Source organism: Mus caroli, chromosome 5 (genome assembly GCF_900094665.2).
Source record: "Mus caroli chromosome 5, CAROLI_EIJ_v1.1, whole genome shotgun sequence".
In the NCBI taxonomy this organism is placed as follows: Eukaryota; Metazoa; Chordata; class Mammalia; order Rodentia; family Muridae; genus Mus; species Mus caroli.
This window is the reverse complement of record NC_034574.1, coordinates 89845055-89867943: the sequence shown is the minus strand read 5'-3', so window position 1 is coordinate 89867943 and position 22889 is coordinate 89845055. Positions and strand designations below refer to the sequence as shown.

General features: G+C 42.3%; 1 protein-coding gene across 4 annotated transcripts in view; it reads right to left on the bottom strand.

Moving 5' to 3' along the window:
* Positions 1-22889, bottom strand: part of Anxa3 (annexin A3) — a 50625-nt gene that overhangs the window by 1204 nt on the left and 26532 nt on the right. For all 4 annotated transcript variants that reach the window (XM_029477952.1, XM_021162528.2, XM_021162527.2 and 1 more), the window contains exons 6-12: positions 22477-22567; positions 18074-18153; positions 14610-14666; positions 14229-14322; positions 12561-12656; positions 8585-8643; positions 6162-6284 (exon numbers count right to left, since the gene is read on the bottom strand). In XM_029477952.1, the coding sequence (XP_029333812.1) occupies positions 6162-6284; positions 8585-8643; positions 12561-12656; positions 14229-14322; positions 14610-14666; positions 18074-18153; positions 22477-22567 (600 nt within the window). The remainder of the gene's footprint in view (positions 1-6161; positions 6285-8584; positions 8644-12560; positions 12657-14228; positions 14323-14609; positions 14667-18073; positions 18154-22476; positions 22568-22889) is intronic.

Sequence of the window (22889 nt, the reverse complement as noted above, 5' to 3'; positions counted from 1 at the left end):
CTCAGACAAGCCAAGCTACAAAGACTGAGTCATTTCCAGTTCTTAGAGGAGCTGTAGTACTCCCACCCCTTCCCCCTCCCCCAGCCAGCAGAGAAAGGTGCTTTGAGAAACAATCATGTCAGCTGAGGGATTAGTGCATACCTGTGGCACTCTTTCTACAAGCTTCCCTTTGCCTGGTCTCCTTGCCCGGTGCCACAGCCCCTCATGACTTAGCTCCGAGATTTTATCACCCAGGATTCTATCTTGGGAAAGAGCAAGAAGAGCCATTTTCTACAAGAGGGTCAGAGAAGAGGGTGTTGTCCGTGGGGAAGTGTGAGGAAATTCCTGGTCTTGGATATCTCAAGCTTGGGTGGCATACTTAGCTCTGCCCCAACGGGCTCCACTTCCATCCTGCCTGTTCCACATCTCACCCTGGTTCCTGAGGCTGGCTTGCTAAGCCCTGCAACCTGTCCTTCCTGAGAACGCCTGGAGCTACAGTTCTGGTTCCACAGACAGATGGCCCCAGTGGTCTGCTACAACCACTACTGCCAATGACCACTCCACGGTTTCGCCCTCCCTCTTGCCCACCTAAATCCTCATAAATGGGAAACACCAGACAGCCTTAATATTTAATACCAGCCATATTTGTATTGGTAAATCTCCAACCCCAATATGCCTGAGCAAAGAACACACAACTCAGTTATAATATTTATAAGCTGCACATCTAGATTGGGCAGATCTATCACTACACTACTCTATTCCCCAGCTAGGAGACCCCTTGCTACTTGCGGCTCCTCCAGCCCACGTGATTCTGCTCCATCTTCCACCTCCTCTTCTTCAATCTTCCCCTCTCTCCTTCCCTCCATCGTCTCTCTTTTCCTCCTTCCTCTCTCTCCTTCTCTAACACTTCCACCTTCCCCTTTCCCTTCCACTGCCCAATCGCAGGCTCTAGACTTTATTTGACCAGTTAAAATGGGGAGAAGGTTCACATGAAATCACCTGAGTGTGGTGATTGTTGGGGGCAGCCCTTCTTAGGGAACTAGAATTAGCATCAAAAAATAAGGCAATCCACAACAGGGTGGTAGGCTATTGGTTTAGTTAAGGTTTTTTTCTAGCCATGGGCCCATGTGTTTTCTGAGTGCAGATGACTCTGTTCAGCCAGCTTCTTGCACCTGCTCCCATGCTCCAACTGCCTGTAGCCAGGCCCTTCTATGCTATTATGGATTCTTTCCCTCTTGAACTATAAGCCAAAGGTGAACTCTTTATCCCTTAAGTGAGTTAGTTAGTGAGTTGTTTATTCATTTGCTTACTTATTTTAGAAAGCAAGAGTCTCAGTGTGTAGCTCTCGGTGGCCTAGAACTTACTACGTAGATGAGGCTTGCTTCATACTCATAGAGATCTGCTTGCCTCTGCTTTTGATGCAGGAATTAAAGGCATGTGCCACCATGCCTGATTCCTGATGTTGTTTTCATCAGCCAGCAACAGAAGGCACCTGGGACACTGACTTACAGTGGACCCACACTAGCAGCCATTGTGCTGACCTCTTCAAGTACTGCCTCCTAGCATATCTCAAACTCAAGACATGAAAGACCAGGAATTTCCTCACACTTCCCCAAGGACAACACCCTCTTCTCTGACCGTCTTGTAGAAAATAGCACTTCTTGCTCTTTCCTAAGATAGAATCCTGGGTGTCATCCTTCACACTTTTTTCTCGATTCTCTTACCAAATCCTAGGTCCCTCTCTATTGAGCTTCCAGATAAGCTGTGTCGTGGTCTCCCATCCAAGTCAGACCTACTCCAGTTTGTCTGTGTCAACCCCCCACCCCGCCACACACACACACACACACACACACACACACACACACACACACACTCATCACCCCATGTCTCTCTTAATCCCTTCTTAAGTCACTCTTCACAGTCACCAGAATTGTTTTAAATGACTGAGACATCCTTTTGTCTACCATTCTATTGACTCCACAATTCCTGTGCTAAAGACAGGACTATTTCAATGGTACCAGAGAAGTCCTGCATGTCCTGGCCTCTTTACCCTGTATTTACAGTTTCTTCTGTCCCAAGATCTTTACAAATTCATCTATCCCGCGTTCTTTCTTTAGAATGCTTGGCTAGCTCCATACATACAGGCACAACCATCTCCTTGCTAATGCCTACTGAACTTTCCAGATTAAAATTATCTTTTCCCATAGAAGCCTTTCTTGTCAGTCAAGTCCTCCTGTTATATTATATTTTAGTACCATGTCTCTTTCCCTCACATGAAAGTAGTGATTTTTAATACATATTTGTAATGTCATAGGAGCAAAAACCTTATTCCTCTTCACATCGTTAGCTCTGAGTCTGACACAGCAGTCCCTTAGTAAATATCTGTGCTTAGATGAATACAGCACTAACTCCCAACTGTGGGACTCTGGGTGAATTCATTTCACTATGTTATACTTGAGTATTCCCTGAAGTAGCTTTTCTAGTTAAGCAATTGACTTTAGGTTCATTTTCCTCCAGCCTCTTACCATGATTCTCTTTCTAAGATGCATCTTAGGACCCTGCTGACCAGCAGAATTCCAGAGGAGGTGCCTAGTTCTTGTTGTTGACCTGATAGGCAGACTCAGGACCCATTGCTCTAAAAAACGTTCCTTTCCAACCCTCAAATGTCTTTTTTGTCAGTTCCTATATTCCTGTCTCCCATACTCACATTTAGGACTTGGCTAGATGATGCTGATCCAATTGCCATCTATGTCAATGCCTTTCTTTAGGCCTTCATCTGGAGCCTTCTGTGTTCTAGACTATAAGATTACTCAGATTCTCAGAGTAGTTACTCTATTGCCCTTATATCACGCTTTCTATTACTGACTAGGGAAGTTAACAAAACATTTGTTCTCATCTAAATTTCCATTAATGTATTTTTTTAGACAGAGTCTCAACTATACAATACAGGCTGGTCTCAAACTAAAGATCCTCCTGCTTCAGCCACTCCCGGACTATGGATGTTATAAGCACGTGTCACTACACCTGGATCATCTTGTGAGGAAGGAGGATTTCTTCTTTTTTTTTTTTTTTTACTTACACTACCCCTTTCCTTCACCTCACCAGTTATCATCCATGAGAGGACTGAACAGAAGTTAGATGTCTGAATAATAGAGGAAAGCAGAGGATGACAGAGACCAAGAGCGGAATGTATGCAGCGTTTCCATGTTCTGACTCCCGAGTTTCAAGGACAACCATCTTTAAAATATCCCCCTGGCCAGCCAGGAAATCATGAATGAGATTACCTGACAACACATGGAGGCGGGAGAAGGGACAGAATCTGTATTATTTCACTTCTCAAACCAGACTCTTCAGTGGTGGATTTTTCTCTTTATCAAGCTACAAATAGTTTTAAGTGTCTCTTACTACAGTAAGTCTCCATCATGCTGGGTTGGGGGGTGGGGACAGAGCGCCACAACTTAATCTAATTTTCTGGTTTGCTGAGGGTGAACCAGAAGCCCTCCTGGTGTGTCAACCTTGTTACTGACAATTGTTATAAAATGTATGAGTCTGCTTTTCTGCCTCGGCAAGTACAATGTGGTTAATGTTATTGCATCTTCCTATGATGACTGAAACTATTGTAATGCATCAGGATCAATTTATATAGAACTGACAAAATCCATGCTAAGCCCTAAGTAGAGCCTGTTGCTCTTTTGGATCAGTTATGATTTTGACTGACCCATGCAGCTTTCTCAGTCAAAGTTTAGCAGAAAACAAAAACTCTGGTTTTTTAAAAGCCCAAAGGAATTTGGTGAGCAAATCTAGCTGACTGTCTGAAGTGAATACATGTATTCATTCCTTTAAAACAAAAAATAAATCATCCGTGGTCTCTGAGGCTGGAACACTTCTAAGACAGTTAGCGATCCCCCAGGCCAATGTGTGTGCTGATTAAAGGTGTCTAGTGTGGGTAGGTCTACACTGTGGGTAGAAGGAAAGACCCCAGCTACTCAGTGTGGCACAGGAACATGGCCTAGGCCAGACATTCCCAGTTGCCAAGGCTCAGCATCAATTCCTCTGGTACCAGGGCTAGGTGCTGGAGTAGAGCTGCCAAGAATCCGGATCTGTACAGTATACAGTGGTCCCACAGCTGGCCTGGGGTGTGTGCTTTCAGCTTGAGACTCTCAACGCTTCCCTCCGAGCTGCTATCCTCTTTGTCCTAATTCTTCTGGGCACAGGTTCTCAGAAGGCACCAGCCTGGGCCTCAAAGCTGATTTTCCTGAGAAAGCTTGTAAAGCACCTAAGAACTCTGAGGTAAATAAGTCATGCAGCCTGTGGGGCTCTTGTGGAGCCAGACTCTACACTGGGTGACTAGGATGGCTGGGTAGTTCACTCAACCTCAGTGCCCAGACTGATTCAGGGAACCAGACTGGATGAATTCTCTAAATTAACAGGGACCTTTGTGTGACATCTAAGGGTTAAGGGAAAACAAAAGAAGGCAAAACAAAACAATAAAACAGAACCCACAGAATACTACGAGGGAGACCTGGGCTAGTTCCTTAGCATTTATTAGCTAGCTGGAATAGTTCTGTTTCAGTTAGGACATTGAACCAGAATTTTTATGGTATAGAAGACTTTTTCTGAACAATTCTATCAATTTTATCAGTTTTACTTTCTTAATAATTATATATATATATATTTTTTTTTTCTGAGACTTGGGAACAGTGACCATGGGTTCGCTGTTAAGCAGAAAGGAAGGAGTATCAGACATTTTAGAAATATTCTTAGCAGAATGGCAGAAACAACAGGACATTAAAAAAAAAAACAAGAAACTACAAGGATTGATAAATTCAGTTACATAGCAAATAAAAGTTTTGCTTGGGAAAGTGGAGGCAAAAAGTAACAAGAAAATATTTATAATGAGATTAAAAAAAAAAAGCTAATCTGCCTAATGTACAAAGAGACCTTAGACGTTAACAGAAAGCAATAGAAATCCAAAAGAAGAATGGATCCAAAACACAGAAACAGAAAGCACAGAAAAAAAGGAAATAAAAATGGCACTTAAAAATGTGAAATACATTCAGTCCTAACATGCACCTGTTGGACTATAAAAATGCAAAAGAGTTGTCTATGAGTAGAGATAACTTTGAGGTTCTGAGGAAAACACAGGAAGGAGAGCCAAGTGGCCATCTTTCCAAAAATTTAAAAATATGTTTTATCTATCTCAGCCATTTACCCATCACCCCCAACAGTTGCACCTCATGAATACAGGTATGCACACTGTAGCACTATTTTGAATAGCTAGGGACTGTAAATATCTGTTAGTGTTATTGAAATAAAAATGGAATAATAATACAGTCACGAAAAATGAGAAGCCTTTTTCATACTGTAAAGATAAGAACTGAAGATACAGAACCCATCATCTATAGTGTACAAAACAGGGCTTCCTCCTCTTCCTCCTCCTCCTTCTATTATTATTATTATTATCATTATTATTATTTTATAATTGCTGTGGTGGAGATTAATCTCATAGCCTTGCACATGCCAGGTAAATGCTTACTACTGATCTACATGCTGGTGTCACTAAAGGAAAATGTGAAACATGTAATTTTCTTTCCTTATTTTTTCCTTCCTTACTTCTTACTTTGCCACAATGCTGAAATAATTGTTTAAAATTATTTCTGCAGCACAAACAATAGACAATCAACTTACATGTGCTGTTTTTTTTCCCAAAAGAAAATTGTATGCCCAATAAACCTTTTAAAAGATGGCTTACTATTACATTCTTAGTATTTAAGAACTGGAAAACAGTTACCATTTTTAACAATTTTTTTAAAGATGTATTTCTTTCTAATTTCATATGAATGCATGTTCTGCCTATACATATTTGTGCACCATGTCCATGCGGTACCCACAGATGCCAGAAAAAGCTGTCAGATTCTCTGGAATTAGAGTTAGAGATGGTTGTGAGCTGCTATGTGGACGCTAGGGACCAAATCCAGGTCCTTAGGCACCACAGAGTCATCTCTTCAGTCCCCAGCTCCCACCTTTAAGGGATGTTTTGTTAGAACTATTTTAAACTCAGAAAGCACAATAACAAGGAGAGAGAAATGTGAGTCAGCCTATCTGTGTTCTAAAGGCTCATGACAGAAAGTTTGTGAGTAGAGAAGGGGAACCATGCCTTGCTGTTTCCACAGGAGACTCACTTGGATGGCTGAGTATAGAGAGTAGCCATAGTGCTTCTTGAACTCATGTCTGATGTCCAAAAGGTCAATCTCTGATCTGGAAACCATTATTCTGTTGAGAGTGAATTCATCTGTTCCAGCACCCTGGGAAGAAAGGACCATGAGACCTCACCAGTTACTCAATGACACGCAGATATTCATTCAGTTGTAAGAGATAAGAGGGCCGTGAACAGAATATCCAACCACAGCAACTCCTCTTCATTCATTTAGCACCAAACTCTACCATTCATTTATTAAAGTAATATGTGTTGCGCCCCTGTAATGAGCCTTCACCATGCTATGAAGAGGAAGTATCCCTAATGAGCTTGTAGTTCTATAGCAGATACAGGTTACAAAACAGGCCATTGAAAATGAGTCTGACACCAAACCCTAGCACGGAGGAACTTTGGAGCTACTGGCATTTGTTAGCTGCTGGGACAGGAAGAGTCAGTTTCCTCTAGAAGTCCAGCCCCCGATTAGTTACCCATATGCCAGTGAAAGGCCACAGGTACAAAAATATTTGGGCAGCTTAAATTGACCTTAGAGAGAGAGAGAGAGAGAGAGAGAGAGAGAGAGAGAGAGAGAGAGAGAGTTGGGTGGTGGAAAGGGAAGGGGAGTAGGGGAGTGGATCTGGGAGGAACTGGATGTGTGGGTGAATATGATCAAAACATGTACCAAGTGATCAATGAAAGGATAAAAATCATTAAATAAAAAGTTATTTAAAATTAGTCTGACAGATAGGAGATACCAGGTTCTATAGAGGTGAGTTTTAACAGAACCTGGGGAAGACTAAAGATTAGAAAGGCCTGCTTAAGAAAGTGACATTTGCAGTGAAGCCTAAATCATCAGCTAGGGGTATGCTGGGATGGTGAGGCACTGGGGAAACTGAGGCAGAGGCATCAAGACACAGGAAATAGATGCACTAGGGAAGGGGATGGGCTTGCATAGAAAGCAAAGAATGCTCTAGTAAAGGATTCTCTCTCTCTCTCTCTCTCTCTGTGTATGTGTGTGTCTGTGTCTGTGTGTGTCTGTGTGTCTGTGTTTCTGTGTGTCTGTGTATGAAGTATGTGAAAGTTTAGGATGTATAAATAATGAACAACAGCAAATGATGCATCTGGAAAATCTAGACTTCGCTGACCATGAAATGAAACTCCAACTGTATCCCAAAGTTGAGCACTGTCACAACATTTTAAACTAAGAATGCTGAGATCACATTTTATTCGTGGTTGCTTTCATAGACTGTCCGTTTGCAATATGAAGCACAGATTCCAGGAGAGAAACAGAACGAGGACAGAGGGGTAAGAGGAAAGTCTCTGCAACCCACACGGACATGTCTGCAGCAATAGAGGATGGTCGTGGCCTCAGCAGAAGTAATGTTCACATATGGAGAGAGCATGTGTGAGGTGTTTGTGGGTAGATGGTCAAAGTGATGATGTACCATTGGAACAATGGGGAAAGAGAGCGAAAACTTTCAAGGTAGCTGTTAAGTGAATGCTGGGTCTGTTTAGTGATGTTTCCAACTTATACCAGTTGAACGTGTACTGTGTACCTGACATTATTTTCTGTGCCATGCATACAGCAGTGAATAGATTCTGTCCCCGTGAGGTTTATTTTCTACTAGACAGAGATAGCAAACTATCTGATTATTTTAATGAATATTAATAAGAATGAGGAGAAAACACAGGGCAGAAGAATGCAGAGTGATGGAGAGAGAGCCAGTTGACTGGGTAAATGAGGGCAACAAACACAAAGTTGCCAGGTGGGGACAGCAGTAATAACCTGGGAACAGCAAGAAGGTGGAGGTGGCTGAGACCGAAGGAACAAGGCCAAGGAGGCAGAATTCAGTGTCCAAAGCTGAGCAAGGCCAGTTCTGGTCAGCACAACCTGTGAGGTCCCTGAACACAGGAGCCAGGACTGGTGGTGGCCTGAGGTGAGGGAAATAAAGTATTCAGTTGGACATAACGTTTGCAGCCACAGGAAATGCCCATTAAAGAATCGAGGAAGTGCTTTCTTAGAGCTAAGCTCGGGTGTAGGGATGAAGACCTGAAGAGAACACATGTCATTAAAAAGAGCACACATGTTGCTGACCAGGCTGGGTTCCTGTGCAATAAGGCTGCTTGAGAGGCCATGCATCTCAGGGGCTGTTTGAGGTCCGGCACCCCACAAGTTCTACTTCCTACACAGATGAAGTGAGGGAAATTATGTAGCCAACACTTTATCAGCTCCCTCTACCCTGGCTGGTGCATTTATTACCATACTTTGAGGCAAATTAGTATAAAAACTAGCTTCATGAAGAAACTCACTGAAGTAGAAAAGAAATATAACATCCCATCAATTTTAAACAGTATTTTTATTCTCTGTGAGGGATGCTGTCTATGAGTACAATATGAAAGTTCCAGACCAACCTTCAAAGCATGATGAAGTCTTTCTGCCAAAAAAGCTGGAGTGTTCCTCGCACAATGAACTGTTTATTGTTAAAAAAAAAATAGTGATTAGTTTCACTGAATAGAAACGGAATCTATCTCACTCCTGAATTTTACTCACAAAGAGCGAAAAGCTGCTAATCCTGGATTACAAAGCCCTGTGATGTCACATTTACACAGAAATTCAAAACAGTAATTACCTTCAGCCATGGGGAAAATAAAATTATGTGCCAAAGATGCTCCCACATGTCTGAGTCATCTCCACATCTCTGATACGTCGTGTACCTCATTTTATGCTGATAATTCCCTGGGGTGTACCACAACTCGGTTTCAACATCTTTGGCTACCAATGAATAGGCTGGGCTACTAATGAGCATGGAGATGTGGTTACAAATAGCTCACGACATAAAAAAGGCATGAAACCTCATCTTAAAACCAAACCTCTGCACAGATAGATTTTCCTTTAAAATGACTGGGTTAGGATGTATAGGTTAGTGGTATTAACTATATTGGAACAACTATCTAAAACTTGAGTTTATCCATTTAAAAATATATTATAGTCTTCCAAATCTTTGTCATCAAAAGGCAAAAACAAAACAAAACAAAACAAAAACCAGAAATAGGAAACTCACAAAAACATAAATAAATTAGTTTTCTTTGAGCTAAAGTGAAACAGACAGGAAGAGTAAAGTGTATAGAGGACACACTTATTCATGCAGCACAGTTGTTTTAGTGTTCTTGCATCTGATTGAGGCAGAAGTCTGGCCATAGGTGAGCAGATGAATGTAATAATGGGTTTGGGGTCTTGGAAAAAGCCTTGATTTCCCCTCTAGTGGCTTACACACTTACATACAGCAAGGCAAAGACTTGCCGTATGTATGTGGTGTTTAAGTGAGAAATGTCCTACACAGACTCTGACATTTGAACACTTGGTTCCCAGCTGGTGGCACTGTTTGGGAAGGTTTAGGGGGTGTGGCTTTGGTACAGAAAGTATGTCACTGTGGGCGAGCTTGGAGAGTTGAAATCCCTGAGCTACATCTAGTTCGGTCTCTCTGCTTCCTGGCTGTAGTTCAAGATGTAAGCTGTCACATTCCTGTTCCTGCTGCCACACCTGCAAGCCTGCTGCCATGATGTTCTTTCCAATGTGGACGGTAGAAGCATAAGCCCATCTCCAAGTTACCTGGTGATGGTATATTTTTTTTTCTCACAGCAACAGGAAAGTAACTATAATGACTTAAGGAAAACTTAAGAAATGAAGATGTCTGACAAGAAACCAACCACTCCTACTGCTACTACTAAACTTTCTTTAACAAACATTAACTCTTAAGATTTGGACAAAACCATCATGAGTCTTTTCCTTTCTCTTTTTAAATCTTCTTAAGCTTCTCCTCTGTCTTCCCACAACTAGATATACACACTCCTTCTAATCATGGTCCTTCCTTAGTTAGTTAGTTAGTTAGTTAGCTAGTTAGTTAGTTTTTTGAGACAGGGTTTCGCTGTATAGCCCTGGCTGTCCTGGAACTCACTCTGTAGACCAGGCTGATCTCAAACTCAGAAATTCGCCTGCCTCTGCCTCCAAAGTGCTAGGATTAAAGGCGTGTGCCACTACTGCCCAGCACCTTCCTTTCCTTTACCCTACCTTTTCTTTATGTTCCCAGGTATAAGGTTTGTTCTTTGTATCTGAAAATAAGGGAAGCAGTAGAGTAACTCAGTAGTAAGGAACTTACTTTTGCATACAACATAGGAAGGGAAACTGGAGGAGGAACCATCTCAATTATAACCATTACCAACAGTTCACAATTGCCTATTTTCCTACCATCTTTATTGTCTTGACCAAACTGTAAGTTGCTATAGATTCCTAATCTCTGATTTGCTCCTGATCTTGAGCAAGCATTAAAATTAAGACCATACACCTTTATCAACTTATCTCACAAACTCAGATGCCCTTGGTCCAAGGAAGTCACTTAATCCACCTGAGCCCCAGGTTTACCATGTCACCAGGGGGATGAACCTGCTTGTTGGGGATTGGTTCTAATGCTTTGAACCAAAATTGGGAGTCTGGGTGTTTAAACGCTGAAGGTCCTTGTCCCCAATTGGTTTTTGATTGATCAATAAAGAGTCAATGGCCAATGGCTGGGTAGGTAGACTGAGGCATTACCCTTGGATTTGTGCTGGCTAGGAACTGGAAGGAGGGCAAGGAGAATCACCAGGATTCTGAGGCAGACAGGTCAGATTTAGAGCTACAAAAGGAAAATCATCCAAAATGTAGGTACGAAGGAATGCAGCTCCCAGAAGGGCTGCCCAGAAGTATCTTGGGCATCAAAGACTAGGTGGCTTGCTCAGAAGGTATTAGGATGAACTGGTTGGTTTTGTGTGTCAACTTGACACAAGCTGGAGTTATAACAGAGAAAGGAGCCTCCCTTGAGGAAATGCCTCCATAAGATACAGCTGTAAGGCATTTTCTCAAGTAGTGATCAAGGGGTGGGAGGGCCTAGCCCATTGTGGGTAGTGCCATCTCTAGGCTGGTAGTCCTGAGTTCTATAAGAAAGCAAGCAGAACAAGCCAGGGGAAGCAAGCCAGTAAGTAACATCCCTCCATTGCCTCTGCATCAGCTCCTGCTTCCTAACTTGTTTGAGTTCCAGTCCTGACTTCCTTTAGTGATGAACAACAATGTGGAAGTATAAGCTGAATAAACCCTTTACTCCCCAACTTGCTTCTTGGTTATGATGTTTGTGCAGGAATAGAAACCTGACTACATAGGGCAACAAAGATAAAATATAAAATTAGAGGGTGTTAGGTCAGGATTACAGGATGGAAGCTTGTGTGTGTGTGTATCTTTCATTTGCAAATCAAGTCCAGGACAGCCACAGCTCAGTTACACAGAGGAATCTGGCGGGTGACTGGGAGTGTGATCTGCCAGGAGCACAGAGCGGTTTAGCCAAAATTACTACTACACCTGCTTTGAAGGATTGTCAAAGGTTTAGATGAGTTGACATGTGTGAAGGGTTGAACACAGTGCCCAGCATAAAGAATTTGCTTAAACATAAAAGTAAAGGCACCATAATTAGGAGTCACTTTTCAGAGATGGGAATTAGCATCTGGGGAATGACTCTCTGGTACCAGGAAGAGGAAATTAACCTGAGGGATCACCCGAGGTGATCTTAGTGCAGGTAGCATGAATTACGACAGTGGGTATTGGAAAAGACTTCCCACTGGTGAGGTGAAAAGGTGTTCACTGTCTAGGCATTCCCCAATGGAATTCTGAAGTCAATTCTCCAGTGTCCCTCCATAGAACTAGACTGGATCCCCACCTCTCTGTGAATGTGTATGAGAGAGACAGAGAGACAGGCAAAGACAGAGACACATGCATGCGTTTTTTTGACTCTTCACTAAAGAGGTCAAGAATCCTGACTTTGAGTTGTGCCTCATGCTTTGATCTCATCTTCCTTTTGAAGCACTGTCTTAGTGCCTGGAAGAGCAAACTGTGAGCCTTCATTGTCTGTACAACAGCATTGCTGACCACTAACTAATTTATGTGTCTATATGGGGATGGATTCAGCCCGAATCCCACCTGATCAATCACTCAACTAAAGAGGAAGTGATCTATAGTTCTGATTGGCTCCATTGACATCTTCCAGAGATAACAAAGTACAGTGGAATACCAAATTGATTAAAACTCAGTTTGAACAAGGTTCAATAAAAAATACCAGTAGACTGTAATATTTCAGCTCTCAAAAGAGAGTATAATCTAAACACAATGACAAGCCAAATACAAACTTAAAAGTAGATAACTTCTCCATGTATTATTTAACAGTATTTGTGTAGACAGCTGTTTGTGCCATGCAGGAGGCTGTAGGAGCACAGAGATGGATTAGTCCAGATTCTTATAATTAGCTCACCTTGACATGGACTTCAAAGAAGTACAAACAGTTCCATTTATTAACACTCAAGGGCTTACCTATGGCCAGCAGCAGGTCTTCAAAATGTCCAGATAATTCTCCTTTAATGCTGTCCTCAATGTCCTTCTGGCTAATATTTCTGTACTCATCAAATGCTAAAAAATAGCACCATAAAAATATTTAAAGCATCCCAGAGGGCCACATTAGAATATATTTCACAGTTTAAAATATAAGATGTAGCAGATCAACGGGCAAGCTCAAAACCTCAGCAGCCATCAAAAGTTGAACACAATGAAGACTGAACTCCTTAGGCCATTTCTCCAGTGATCTCCCTTCCCCTCTCTCCAGCCTGAAGCAGTTAAAAGAGCTTAAAATGTTCTGTGACAAATAACTTATCTATTGCAAAATTATAGCAGTTCTAGGAAGCAATGTGGTACTAGCTGGTCAGAAGTGCTTTACCAGCTGCAGAATGGTAACTGGAAAGCTTTCTTAAAACATTTTTAATATTAATTTTACATAGTGTGTGTGTGTGTGTGTGTGTGTGTGTGTGTGTGTGCATGCATGTGCATGTACAAAGGTCAGAAGACAACTTATAGAAGGTAGTTTTCTCTTTCCACCATGTGGGTTTCTAGGACCAAACTCAGGTGGTCAGACTTGGTGGCAAATGCCTTGACCTGATGAGCCATGTTACTAACCCTGTCTAGGAGAGTTTGGATTTTCTTGTGCAAAGGGTGTCTTTCTCATAAGGCACGGGGGCCCACTTCACACCTACTATTTCACAGAAGCCATCAATATGTCTTGATCAATATACTTATGTCATCATGTGTATAAGATTTCATAAGCCAAGTACATTTTTTTCAATGAGGTTTTAGTTGCTGCTCTTTTGTTTTGAGATGGGGGTCTCACACATGTAGCCCTAGCTGGCATAGAACTTGCAGATATCCTCCTGCCTCTGCTAGGAGTAAAAACATGAGCCAGCCATCCAACACACTTTGAAACATGGAAAATTGGCAAAGTTATACAGGGGGTCACCCTACTGCTCTGTTTTCAAACAAAGACCTAGAGAAAACCACTAATACATTACACATAAAAATCACTGTCCAAGTGAAAGAAGCAGATTTCAAAATTAAAAGTCACAGCAACACCCTTCTGCTTTCTCAGCTCAGCATAAGGTTGGTCCTGCACTGCAGCTGCTGTCTAAACTGGCACCTGGCAGCCACTGTCAGAATATAATCCCACTGAATGGAGCTCTGGGTACTTGTAGAAGAGCTCAGGGAGATTCCTGAGTGAGTGGCTGGGTGGGACTCTCTCAGGGGTCTCAGAAGAAGAGCTGGTTCTTCCCCCACCCTCATTACCCTTCATATCAGAAAGAAGCCACTGTTCACAGCATGAATCAATCAACAAAGATCAATCAATCAAATCAATGCCAGGGAAAGCTAGGGCAGTGCCTGACTTTTTCAGAAGGTGGCGAGCCAAGGAGAGCTTGGGTTGAAGCATGGCAACCAGCTCCTGCTCTCTGCAGGATTGCCCCTGTCTTCCTCGTTCTCATCTAGAGCTATGCACAGGGTAGGTAGCCTGCTAAGTTTTTAGGGCAAAACAGAAGAGAATGTCAGTGCTACCTAGTTAAAATCCAACTTCTCCATTTGGTCTCCTAAGATGTTTCTACATAAACTACAAAGACCTTTGCAAAAACAACACAGAGCCAAGAAGACTTGAATCACACATACTTAGTTTCAGCTGTGGAAAGCTCCGNAGACACAGGACCTCGGTGAATTTGTCTTCGTCTGTGCCCCATTTGTTCTCACCAGCATTATAGAGGATCTGTTGACAAATGGAAAAATCCCTGTGTGTCAACAGAAATGCAATTCTTTCTCTATTTGAAGGGATGGAATGAGAAGAGTGGGAGTTTCATTCGATTTTAGAGGCCAATCAAATCTGAAGGTCAAATACAGGACCCGGAGGAGGGAATGGTGAAAGCTTGACACTACAGTGGCTGGATGACACTTGTCTCCAGGCTTTGCCTCAGACAGGTCAGGAGAGGACAGGGCCAGGGCAGAGCCATGGGTGGTGGTAGGTGTAAAAGGGCTGTTCTCCTGACTTTTACTGACCTGAGCATCCTTTTTGGCCAGATGTTCATCCACTTTGAGGCTTTCATCTCTTCTACCCTAAAGCAGCAGGGATGAGAAAAGCAAGGTCAGCCCTGCAAGGACTCAGTTCTCCGTCCACCAGCTCATCTTGGGAGGTTTTCCATACAGACTATGTAGCAGAGAAAAATCATGTTCTCTTGGTTCTGAGTCTGTCTCTGCCATTGATAGTCAGTCAGTGTAGCAGGGTACACAATCTGGAGTCTCCAGCTCCTCTGGAAACTCAAAGGTGTTACAATGAGAAGATGAGGCACAGGCAGAAAGTATTTACAAAACATGCTTGATAAAAGACGAATAAGCAAAAAATATAAAGAACTTTTGAGACTCAGGAAGAAGATAATAAACAACCCAGTTTTAAGAAAATGATCTAAGGAGACATCTCACCAGAGAAGATGTTTAGACAGCTAGAAAACATGGAAAGATGGTTTTCATCATGTCCCTGGGGACTATAAATCAAGGCAGGATCTGTTAACAGGATTAAACTCCAAACCACTGACGACTCTAAATGCTGGGAAAGAGTGGAAACAACGGGAACTCTGCATTCTTTGCTCATGGGGATATAAAATGGCACATGGACTTACAGGGACCTTCCAGCAGCTCCTTACATTGCTAGGTCTATTCTTACAGTGCAATCCAGCAATTCTGCACTTTGACACTTATCTAAGCAAGATGGACACATGTCCATACACAGCCTTGCAAATAAATATTTAACTGAATTTTATTTATAACTGACAAAGCTTTGAAGCAACCAAGATGCCCTTCAACTTATAAAACGGTTTATACAACAAAATATTATTCAGTTAAAAAAAAAGCACCAGCTGACCAGTTAGTTGTGAAAAAAAATATAGAGAAACATCACAGGCATATGCAATATCCATTATGTTGGTAAAATGACATATGTTTTTTATATCACTAAGCAGTTGGCTCTGGAAACAGGACTGACCCTCCAACTTCAGGCTCAGGCATGTGTATGTCACGTGTCTTCCAAATGCCCCTGTCCTGGGTCAGGCTGGCCCCCTGACTTTGTAACTGGGAGAAAAACAGCAAGCAGCTAAGTGTGATAAGACATGCTGTCCTTGAAAACAGCTACGAAGTAAACTTATCTCCATCTGCAGTGACAATTGTTTATCATATTATAATATCATAATATCACAATGCCTATGGAGGGAAAGAGAGGGCAGAAGCTCACTGTAGAGAGAATACTGCCCTACCCGGAACTGGGCAGGGCATCCAGTCATTTCTGATAGATGGTATAAGTGTTGGTTTGAGAATGTTCTCTTATCTTTGCTACTCACTGATGGTTCTTTTACTTGGAAACCTCGCCAGCAGGCACGCTATGCTCAGCCTCGCCGGCAGGCACACTGTACTCACCTATGACTCTCATTCCAGAGCTCCACTGGNCAAGTTCTGTTCAACTGTCTTTCCCCATAGAACCACTACTGGATCTTTGCAGTCACCAGTTTGATGTTGCTACCTTTTGTTACTCTTTCAACTGGGATACTGCAGTGATTTGTGCTGGATGCATCCCATTTGATAGAGCTGTTTTATCCTTCTGCAGCTACTTTTGAGAGTTCTTTACTTTTGCTCACTATAAGAAACTCACTCATTCAAACAAACAAACAGGCAGACAAACAGACAAAAACCCTAAAGTGTCACTATCAAAAGACAGTATCCTGACCACACAGAACAGCAGATGGGTCAATGCTGAAAGCGGGTCTGAAAGGGCTGCATGGTGAGTGACTTCAACTACTGAACACTACACAAGAGGCAAACTAGAAGTAGATTGATAAGGATGGTTTCTGAGGGAGAGGAAAAGAGTGATATAAATAGGCAGAAGACAGACTTCCTGGAGAAGTGGAACTATTCTGCATGAAACTCTAATGGAAGGTCCATTTATAGATCTGTTAAAATCCATGGAACACTCCAGTGAACCCGAAAGTACTGATTTCTATGCAACCAGCACCTCTCATTCTCTCCTACTCTTCACAACACCTCACGGGGTTAATATCTACCTAAAGTGCAGCGTCACAGGTACGAGCACGGTTTCCTGAAAGCTTAAAGTTAGTTGTTCAGATACAGAAAACCATGAGGCAGTAGGAGGGTCCAGTTCTGCTTGATCCAAAACCAGCCCTGGGGTGTTATTCTTCCTGCGTACAGTGGGTGAGCCCACGTCAAACACACGAGGATGTGCAGCAGGACACACATCGAGGAGGCCACGTCTGCCGCTGCCTTGGGTTTGTAGCTTCAACCCTCCTGAGGTTTTCAGCAGTTAAAGCACCTGAAGCTATAACGACGATGCCATTTCCAAGCTGCCTAAAGCCTCACTGTTCAAGAGCTGCCTCAGAGGACATACTGTGCCTCTTGGGATTTCCCCACACATCAGGAGCTGTGTAAATCAGCTGCAAGAAGTCAACGAGATGGGGCTTTAATCATGTCCTCTCTTACTCAAGCCTGTGAATAAATCTTATCCTGACTTTACCACCTTGTTTTTTTTTTTTTTAATGTATGTGGGTACTTTTCGTGCATGTGTGTATGTGTGTATGTGTGCCTGATACCCATACACACATGGCTGAAGAGAGATTGTGAGCCAACATGTGAGGGTGAGACTCCGACCTTTGCTTTCCGAAGAGCAGCCACTTAACTGCTGAGCCACTTCTCCAGCCCCAAAGTTAGCATCTTTAAAAAAAATGCATATTATTTATTAGTATGTATACGCTTGGTGGGAGCACCACAGTGCAAGTGTGAAGGTCAGAGGAGTACCCTATGGAGGCGAATCTCTTCTCTCTTTTCCCCCCCCACCCCCTCCACTTTTCTGTGGGTTCCAGGAATTGGACCCTGGTTGCCAGAGTTAATGGCAAGTGTCTTTACCTGATGCAGCTCCCTGCCTGGTCTCCTGAGGTTACCGAAATCATAAGCCTTCCAAGTAAGGTGAGCAGTGGCCTCATGTGCTCACATAGTATCACTTCCGAGGTATTGGGGACAAAGTCCTGAAACAGATCATTCATTTTCCTGGCTTTACTACCTAGTTCTTATGATAGTCTTATGTCTTCTTCTCACTTAACTTAAACAAATGGATATTCTTTGGAAACCAGAAGAATTCTGTATGTTCTAAAGAGCAAGCATGGTGGAAAATGAGCAACTTTGAGCTTAGGTGGGCGGTGCATCAGAACTGCACACTGTGAATCTCAATGGAAGCACTTGTAATCTGTAGACCGATCTGAGCCAACCAAGACATTTTTTTTTTTTTTTTTTTTTGTGGTTAGGTCGCCACATATGCTTCTGTGATCTTGGTTAAATGTTTTATGGATCATGGCAAAGCAAATGTCATGCGCACGAATCATTTCACAGAAAGTGAAAATCTCATGGTCCTAGGTTCTGTGAACTCCCTGAATGCGAGGGGAAGCAGAGAATAAACAGTCAAACCTTACATCTGCCAGAGTCAGCAGAGCTTTCCGGAAGTCTCCAGACGTTTCAGAGCTAATGTCATCACCGAGGCTCTTCTTATACACTGAAACCAAATAAGAACGGGATTAAGTAGTGAGGAACTAAAACAGACCACCGCAGAGCAGAGGGCAGTGACCGTGTGTCCCTTGTGCTTAACTTCCTGATGCTCTGCTAGTGTGGGATGGAGGCATTGCTCTGGGTGTGGTGAGAGGCAAACAACAGGAAGAACTGTGGTTCTGGATGGAATTGTGGTTCATTTTATCTGACAATGGCTTTGAGGAATACCCAGGTCAGGCTTTAGGTTTCCACATTTACTCTTCCTTCACATGGAGAGTCCTAACCTTCAGCAGAGGTAAATCAAACAGCCAGAAGCTGGTTTCCTGGTGTCCTGTAAGCGAGGTGCAGCCCAGTTATTAAGTTCTGGATCACCTGTAGGCAGGTGTGAGTGATTTTCTGGGAAGTCTATTTAAAGGGGGAAGCCATAACCACCGTTGTCCTATCCTTTGCCTCTCTGTGGGTTGAGGCCCAATGCTTTGACCCTGTCCATCACTGTGAAGGGTGGGGCCTGAGGCACTGAAAGTTTTGAGATACTATAGACATAGAATCGTCAATCTGTCAACCTCTGCATATAAGAGAATTAACATTGATAATGTGTGAGCCACGCTATTGTTCTGTTTTATTGAATCTAACCTTCATCTTAAGAAATCATCTTAAGAATTACTTCTAGATTATATTAATATTGCTCAAAAAATAAGAAAGAAATAAAAAAGTAGCCAATACCAGCTTTGTGTTCACATATTCTAGTATACTCTATACTAGTATACTATACTATAAACTAATATATTATATGCTATACTAGTATACAAATACACTAGTATACACTAGTATATACTAGTTGTAGTCCCTTTTGCATGACAAGTGGTAAACTGTGATCACTTTTTACTAGTATTTTTATTTGTAAGGATTTATTTGTTTTCTTTCATGTGTGTGAGTGTTTTGCCTGCATGCATGTAAATATACTTTGTACGTGCCTGGTGCTGACAGCGGTCAGAAGAGGGATCAGGCCTCTCTGGAACTGAAGTTGCATTTTTCTGATCCACCATGTGGGTGCTGAGGACTGAGCCTGGGTCCCCTGTAAGAGCTGAAAATTCTCTCAAACTCTGAGCAACTTCTCCAGCTTTGATATTTATTCTTACTAGTTTGTAGTGTTGGGGATTGAGGCCGGGGTCTTGTGCATGTTAGGCAAGAGCACTACCGCTGAGCACAGTTCCTGTCCTGTCCACAATTTAACTTTTCTGTTCTGCACCTTTGGAGTAGTGATTCCCTTACTGGTAATACACATCTGGATGGAGGCGACACCAGGTGTTAATAGTAATCCCATCTATGCCCTTTCAATAACGTCATGTAAACTTTCCACGTGGATAACCATCTTTAAATCAATAGAAGACAATTACAGAAAGCGATAGATTGCAGCACAGCAAAAATATCCTCAGCACAATTTAATGACTCTCTTTAATGAAATCTATCATTCTTCAAGAAATTCAGACAAATAAAAGACATCAGAGATATAAATTATTTATCTCAATGGTGATAATTTATGCCTACCAGTCTTAATATTGTTGTCCCACCCTACACTCTATTTAGAGAAGGAATTTTAATCTAAAAACAAGTCAACAGTGTTTGGTAATTTTAGAATTATCTAGATAAGACTAAATATTCATGTCACGCAGTCTCCTCTGGCTTCCTTCTTCACCACATATTTTGCAGGAAGTTGGACTATTAAAAATTGAAAATGCAGATAGTAGAAGGACAGGATTCCTGCCTAACACACACATATATGCAAACATGCCAACACATGCATGTATGCAAACAAGTCAATGAAACTCATTAAGATGTGCAACCAATATGTACCAATAATTATAGCAAAGAGGAAATAGGCAGAAATGATTCCAAATGACCGACAAGTGCCTTGTGCATTTTGAAGCATATCAGGGTAAAGGAATGAGGTTGGTGTTGCAATAGGAAGGAGCCTGAACCAGGATTTAGGAGTTCATGATTCCTGATTTGGCATTCTTTCACACACAGCAGTAACCTTAGAATTCTGGGAAAAGCTTAGTTCCCAGTTGTTTATTTAGACTATTGTGTCACTGCATAAATGGGACGGCTCATTGCTTTTATGAAGGCCAAATTGATGGCCTCCTTTGATAGACTCTTATGTATAGGTCACAATTTCACATTACAATGGACATCTGTTTTTGCATGCCATAGCCTATGTGTTGGGGTCTGAGGACAACTTTTGGAGTCAGTCCTCTTTTGCTACCACGTGGGTCCCTAGAATGTAAACCACATTTCTAGGCTTGAAGGAATGTGCCTTTACCCACTGAAGTTATCTTGCAAGTCCCAGAAGACTTGAATCAAATATTCTAAAACACTCATTATCTATCCACCTGTGCCTTTTGTTTGTTTTGTTGTTGTTGTTGTTGTTGTTTTTTCGAGACAGGGTTTCTCTGTGTAGCTCTGGCTGTTCCTGGAATTCACTCTGTAGACCAGGCTGGCCTTGAACGCAGAAATCCACCTGCCTCTGCCTCCCAAGTGCTAGGATTAAAGGCATGCGCCACCACTGCCTGGCTTCACCTGTGCCTTCTATTAACCAGTTTTCACATCTACTTCTTTCCTCTCCCTGCCCAGTGTTCTCCACTCACTCCCAGCTAGGAACGTACTAGGAAAGAAGTGCATGTGACCTCCTGTCTTTGCTGTATATTCCACCCTGAGAGGCAGCCTTGGCCTCTGCAGCAAGCTCCTTGCAAAACGATAGAGGTGCCAGCTCCAGACAAGCAAGATCCTCCTCCTTAGAAATCCTGAGTGCTTCCTTAGAGTTCCCAGTGTGCCAGCACTGGGCAGGTAGTTTCCCACCTCCTGAGCTTACAGTTTCAAATAACCCTAACTTCTGTGCCATTGAGTTCTTAATTTTGGAAATATTTGGTGTATTACCATCTATCTTCCATTTCTGTTCTTTTTCTATTTTCCAAAATTATTGATGCAGTTATCTCTATTAAGCTCTTTCTGTTAAAATGCCTAGTATCGTTTTGTATTGTTTGTGGTTTTCTGACTGGTCCCTAATTCATACATCAGTAACACCTATTATTTAGGTATCTATCATTTAATGAGAATTTCTAAAAATAACCTTTCTTATACCCATCTGGAGCCCAGGATTCCCATTTCCGTGGGTTTTCACAGCACAAGTAGACCTCCTGGAAATGCAAATTTAGAAAACATGGCACTGTCGAGGTCCTTAGAGAACTTTTTGGATGTTGTGTAATTCAGAATTGAGTTGATACTTAGTCCTTGGTTCTTGGGACAAATCCTTGGACTCCAATCTCTCTCTGTCTGATATTTGAGTCTCTTATTCACAGACTTCTTCTGAGTTTTTCTAACAAGATGACCAAGAATAGAAAGCAGTAAGATTAGACAGACCAGCCCTGAGGTTAGAGAGTTAAGCTTTGAGTCCTGTAACATAGTCATACCAACCTCTGAAGACAGGCTGAGATGAGCTCAATCACATGAATAGTGACTCAATTAATCATATCTCAGTGACAAAACCTGTTAGAAACAGAGGCTACTGATATTCAAGTGAGCATGGTGACATGTGATTGCTCATTAATGTACCATTGGGGTAGAAGCTTCAGATTGGAGCTCTCAGACGCCCTGATCCCTCCCCTACCCCCCGTGTGTTGTCATTTGGCTGTCCACGAGTCACTTCCTTTATAACAAAACTGTCATTGGGAGTACTGTACTTTCGTGACTTCTGTTAGTCATCTACTGAGCTACTGAGCCTGAGTGTGCAGTGAGGATCCTGAGTTACAGGCAATTGGTTAGAGGTATACGAGGCCTGGGAATATCTGAGCTCGTGTCTGAGCCTGAAGTGTAGTGGCTGAGGGTCACCTATGAGTTCATACCACCCCTGAGCATGGTCTGAATTACATAGTGAGGACGTTCTAATTTGTACACAACTAACAGATATTAGCTCTAAAATGGCTTACCAAACTTCCCACACCCAAAATCATGAATCTGAGTGGTTTTTAACTTATGATAGAAGTGCACGATGATTTAAAACTCTGATATTGATGAAAATGGCTGATTCAATTAAGTGAACGTTGAGGGCAGAGCCCTCTGAATCAAGGGTGCTGTAAACACAAGATAGTAACACCATTGTTATGTGGTAGATCACATTCTAACTTGCCCTGAACATGCACAGTTCATGGTAGGATCCATCTTTCTTTCCCTACTTCTTGCCCTCATAAGATGCTCATGATAGGCAAGATGCTAGGAGAACCAACTTGGCTCACACATGTGATAAGTGGTAAAGGCTAGAAGAAAATAAGGTTACCTGTATAATAGGCCTGCGAGATTTCCTTCATCTGCCTGCTTGTCCTGGTTGTTAGGATTTCAATCAGGGCATCTTCATCTGTGCCAGTTCCCTAACAAAGGAAAAAGAAATCTTATCTTTAGGGCACTTAAAAATTAATTTCATGCTTTTCAGGCTTAATATCTCATTTTGTACAGATGAAAGAACAGCTAGCTCTAAGTAAATCAGTGTAGGACCTCATGTCGCTCGACACTAGGTTTCTGATTTTCCATGCATTTTAGTATTAAAATAACAAGTCATCTGGAGTAAACTGACATCAGGTTTTTAAAGAAACTACTCGGAGAAATCCGGCCTACATAGGGCCACAAGCCTCTTCCAGTCAGAAAAGCACTGGGGTAGCTAGGGCGCAGGGTCGGCTGACACTCGCCAGCTAC